Source organism: Limulus polyphemus, unplaced genomic scaffold (genome assembly GCF_000517525.1).
Source record: "Limulus polyphemus unplaced genomic scaffold, Limulus_polyphemus-2.1.2 Scaffold1642, whole genome shotgun sequence".
NCBI lineage: Eukaryota > Metazoa > Arthropoda > Merostomata > Xiphosura > Limulidae > Limulus > Limulus polyphemus.
The window spans coordinates 134,011-139,029 of record NW_013667252.1 but is presented as its reverse complement, the minus strand read 5'-3'; the positions used below and the strand labels follow the sequence as shown (position 1 = coordinate 139,029).

Below are 5,019 nucleotides of genomic sequence, written 5' to 3'. Positions count from 1 at the left end.
ATGGTGATGGAGTAATCACTTTTACTTCTGACACCAATTTGTTACGTCTCCGTTTGTTAATTAATTTTCCGTAAATTCGTTCCCACGAAACTTTAGCGACACAAGTCCTTTCTTAACTGGATTATTCTTTCTGAATATAATTTTGCGGTACACTTAATTTCAACAGTCGCGTTATAACAAACGCTATAATTCTCAACGTACGTCTCACGTGCTCGACTCCAACAATACTTAGTTCAATTACACATTCATTGTTCCGTCACGTTGTGACCGTCTTATATATATACAGGACTAACACATATCTAGTAATCTCCCGACAATTCACAAAGGTTCGAGAAGGACGAGGCGTGATACTAGTCATGTGACCTCGCTGACGCAACAGTACCCTTATGGCTCACAGAAAGTGGCATAGGGTTTGGTGTTTAGATCTGACTCCCCTATGTCACATCCCCACCCCTCAGGACTTCTATGTCTTCTAGATGCATTGACTAGAAAAACCAGTTAATAAACACATACATGTGTAGAAATTGAAGCAATGCTATAAAGTGTTTTTATAACAAACAAATATTAACTGTTTAAAGTTCTATAAGTTCAGTTAAAACATGTATAATTCAACAAAAATATAGCTACTTAAACATATTAATGTCATCAGAAAACTGTAAAAATTGTTAGTCTTCAAGTTACCTCAGTCTTCTGTGGGAGTACATTACAGTTCTCTTCTTGTTCCTCTTTTGCTACATTAAACTTAAAACTGGCATATGAAAATCTTTCTTCTAAGGAAACAGCTTCTTCTGTTGCTAGAAGTATAAATAATTTGTATTTGTAACAACAAAACTGAATAAAGTTTAAGCACCATTAAATCACAATAAAAATTCACATAATGTAACAATACATCAATGATGTGTGAGGACAAGGGGTTGCAGTCTTGTTTATACATATCCCCCATACAGCCTCTCTCTTTATAAGATGTCTAAAGCTAGAGCACAGCAGATGACTTATTCTTATATACACACACAATCAAACTTTATAGACAGAAATAAGGATGTGTGGAAAGTCTCATCCTTCCAAAAGAAATAAGGGTACTTCGTAGTTCTACTGATACTTCTATTTTCAATGCAATTCCTTCATAGAAGAACAAAAACATGTTTCATTTTGTCAACTTTATATTTTTCAAGCAAGTATGAAATTCATAAGAGCTTTCTAGATATATCATTATCACTCAATAACATGCATTAAATATGATGGAAAGACATTATGACTGTTCTGGTTGAACCTTAAAACATCATCATACAAACTTTCACATATTCAATGTTTAAATGAGCATTGAGTTCTGTGTTTATAGAATTCAAGGAACAACATACAAACACACACACACACTCACTCAGATATTTTACTATTTCTTCCTCTAACTTTTGAACCACAGTAAAACAATATATTTGCAATGCAGTTTTTACTGTGTTTATATTAATAATATCAAAAAGGTTTAGTCTCAACATGTCTTTCTTCTGATAAAAAGAATACCAATGGTTGATAAATCTGCTCACTTGTTGCTGAAATCAACTTAATTGACCTTGAATTTTCTTTCCTAACAAAACTTGGTAAAGAAAACTATAACAAACCTTCACACATTACCAAACTTGTAGGTATAGTGACAATATTGTTTCTCAAATTTTGTAGATTGTCTTCAAACTGCTAAGCTCATTTCACGAAAACCTATACTAGGAAGGAAGTGCTGGTAATCTAGATGGAAAACCTCAAAATAAGCATGAATTTTGAAGAAAGGGGAATTTTTAGTATAAGTTGGGAATGGATGTATCTTACATAATTTTATTGTGCTGAATCCAAAAATTTATTTTCCTAACCTGTACTTTTTGACAAAAGGATTAATTTTGCAATTCAAAATGGGCATTGCTTCTGTACTGTTACAATAAAACGTAATTGTTATTCAACCTTTCTTTAACATCCTAAATATCAGGTAAGATCACATCCTATTTTACTGTTAAACATTTGTATCAAGTAACCCATTTCCAATGAATTAGTGTTGGAAAATTCTGACATATGGTAAAAGTTAAACTGTTAAGATAGCACTATTTTGAAAGTGACAATTTTAGCAAGAAAACATTTATTTTCTAAACATATACACTTACTACTAGGTAACAAAGTTTCTTCTTCATTTTTCACCAACTTCATATTCAATAAAGCATCCTGCTCCTCATTAGAAAAGGGTTCACCTTTCACCTTTAATACTTCCATGGTTACATCAGAGCTTCACCTTTATATTCTTGGACTATGGAGAAACAGGTTAATAATTAGAAATTCCATTCTTCTAAAATTAAAAGGTCATTATAATTGTCAACAAATAAAAATCTTGAAATTCATATTATCTTGAATATTGTACACTTTAACTTCTTTATACTAAAACTGTAACAAGCTCGTTTTATGTGACATTAATGTATTTTGAAACAGAATGTGTAACACGTGACCAACATGTTTTAAAACAGTTTCATATAAAAATTAAATCATGTATGTATTAACTCGAGAGTAGGGTTTCCAACCCAATGGAGAGATATGCCTCAATAATATAATTACACTGGAGAACTTATAGAATGAGTTGTCATCAACAGTAGTGAATTTAAGAGCAGAGTTGATCTTGTACTGAAAACTGCAGTAAGGATTGAAGATTTTCTTTTCTCATAAGTAGATGTGCAAGAACAGCATTGAAGGACCAAAAAGCCCTTTGTTGTTCATATTTTATGTTAAAAATAACACACTAATTACATCACATGGCCCAAATTATTCAGAGGCACATTAAAATAGTCCTTAGTAAGAGATAACATAAGAGACCACTACATCAACAAATGTTACTACTTTATGTTTATAAAGCCTAGAACAACACAGTGTCAATATTATACTGTTGTACATAAAAACATATATAAATATATGTAGAGAACAAATCACAGTATAATTACAAAGTAAGCTACAGTAACAACAAATTCGTGTGGTTATCAAATGTAAATACAAGATCAGGCAATCAGTTTAACAATCCTAAACTGGACTTGAAACCCGTACAGTGTAAAATGACCTTTAAAAAACGTCTTAATGTGCATATTATGTTTTAATAATTTTTAATATAAAATATTTAATGAATATGATTGAGAAAATATGTTAACATTCATGATTCAATACTGGTTAATATAAAATGTTGTGTAAATATGGTTTAAATAATTAAATTTTAAATGCAGCACCTCATACACATTACCTTTAATAACAAAAGAATTAAAATACTACACATTAAACTAGTTTCTAACAAAGCTGTAATATATATATTTTTTAAGTCTTACGACATGTGATAATAATTAAGGTTTAATTTAAAAGTGACAGATACGCGGCACATTATTTACGGTTTGTCAGAGAGATTGCAAAACATTTTGTTAGGCCTAATCTTACCTTTTGATCTATTTATGTAATTCCATATTTATCGAGCCAAAGTGATTATTTTCACGTTTATTACCCATATAATCATTATTTATCGTGTTACAAAAACATGGGACTAGAAAAAGTTTGGTAAATTTAACTATCAAAAACACGAACCCGTAACCAATGACTGACGCTTAGATTTTACTTTGATTTTTACGCTATCTTGGTATTTGGAGGGAGAAAGAGAAATTATATATATATATATACAGAGAGAGAGAGAGAAAGAAAGAAATAATTCAGATCTTTAGTGATTTAAATAACACTGATAAAAATTACAGATCACCAGGTGATTTGGTGACAAATACCATCTCGACCTGTATCCGTCAACCTGATGAGCCCTTGTTATCAGTGAAAGGCCTCGTAAGTAACCAACGGATACATCAGATATAGTGTGGTTGACCTATTAATACATTCTTCCTTACTTTCATTCATAAGTTCTTATGACGAATAATACACAGAGTAAGGGTTCGAAATGTATTAAAACATCAAGTCCTTTCTAACTCGTAACGTTTCCAAATGTATTAAGCAATTAGTTTTTCTAATTTTATCAATTTAAAGTAGATGTAGTTACAGTCCATTACAGATGTTGAAACCTGATTATTAGTGTTATACTTTTTCTTTAATTTTCATTAACTCAAATTTGTTCAGCTTTGGGTCAGCATGGCCTAGTGATTAGGAAGATTGCCTTGTAAATCAAGGGTTTCGGGTTTGATACTTCCAGAAATGAACTTACCTAAGAAACAAATGATACATGTTCATTGCCTTTGCAGATCTTATGCGCGTGACGTTAGACACTTTTCGTTAGAGGAATGTGGTTCCACATTGGATGGTGACTGAGATTAGAAAATCGACATACATACAAATTATATTGATAATTATCACCTGTTTTTGAAAAAAACAATCGGAAAGTCCTTTCGATGTATCACCACTATGTTGGAGGGTTTCTATGATTGTTTGTTTAGTAGAAAGTGATTACTCCAGTAACTCCACAATATAGTTCTGTGACATTTTGTTTTGTAGAAAATAATGATTCCACTACGACAGGGTTTCTGTAATTGTTTAGTAGAATGGGATCACTCCGCCACCATAAGGTTTCATTGATTGCTTATTCAGTATAATGTGATTTCTCTACCACCTTAAAGTACTTGCAATTTTTTATTTGTTTAGTAAAAAGTGATTACTCCACCACCATATGGTTTCTGTGATTCGTTATTTATTCAAAGGTTTCCATTAATGTTAAAGCAACAATAAAGTTTCTGTGACTGTAAATTTAGTAGAACATGGTTACTACACAACCATAAGGATTCAGTGAATATTACTTCAGTATAAAGTGATTACTCCACCATCATAAGGTTTATGTAACCTTTGTCTAGTACAAAGTGATTACTCCACCACCATATGGTTTCTGTGACTGTTGTTTTCTAAAAAAGGGGTTTTCTTCATCAATATAAGGTTTCTGTGACTGTTTGTCTAGTAGAAAGTGATTACTCCATCACCATATGGTGTCTGTGACTGTTTGTCTAGTAGGGAACGAAAAAAAAATGG

The 5,019-nt window shown here is 31.6% G+C and overlaps 1 protein-coding gene across 1 annotated transcript in view; it reads right to left on the bottom strand.

Moving 5' to 3' along the window:
* The window catches only part of LOC106464411 (zinc finger protein 234-like), a 51,856-nt gene that overhangs the window by 22,558 nt on the left and 24,279 nt on the right, over nt 1-5,019 (bottom strand). The window contains exons 6-7 of the mRNA XM_022392106.1: nt 2,145-2,263; nt 682-794 (exon numbers count right to left, since the gene is read on the bottom strand). Coding sequence (XP_022247814.1) covers nt 682-794; nt 2,145-2,263 — 232 coding nt within the window. The remainder of the gene's footprint in view (nt 1-681; nt 795-2,144; nt 2,264-5,019) is intronic.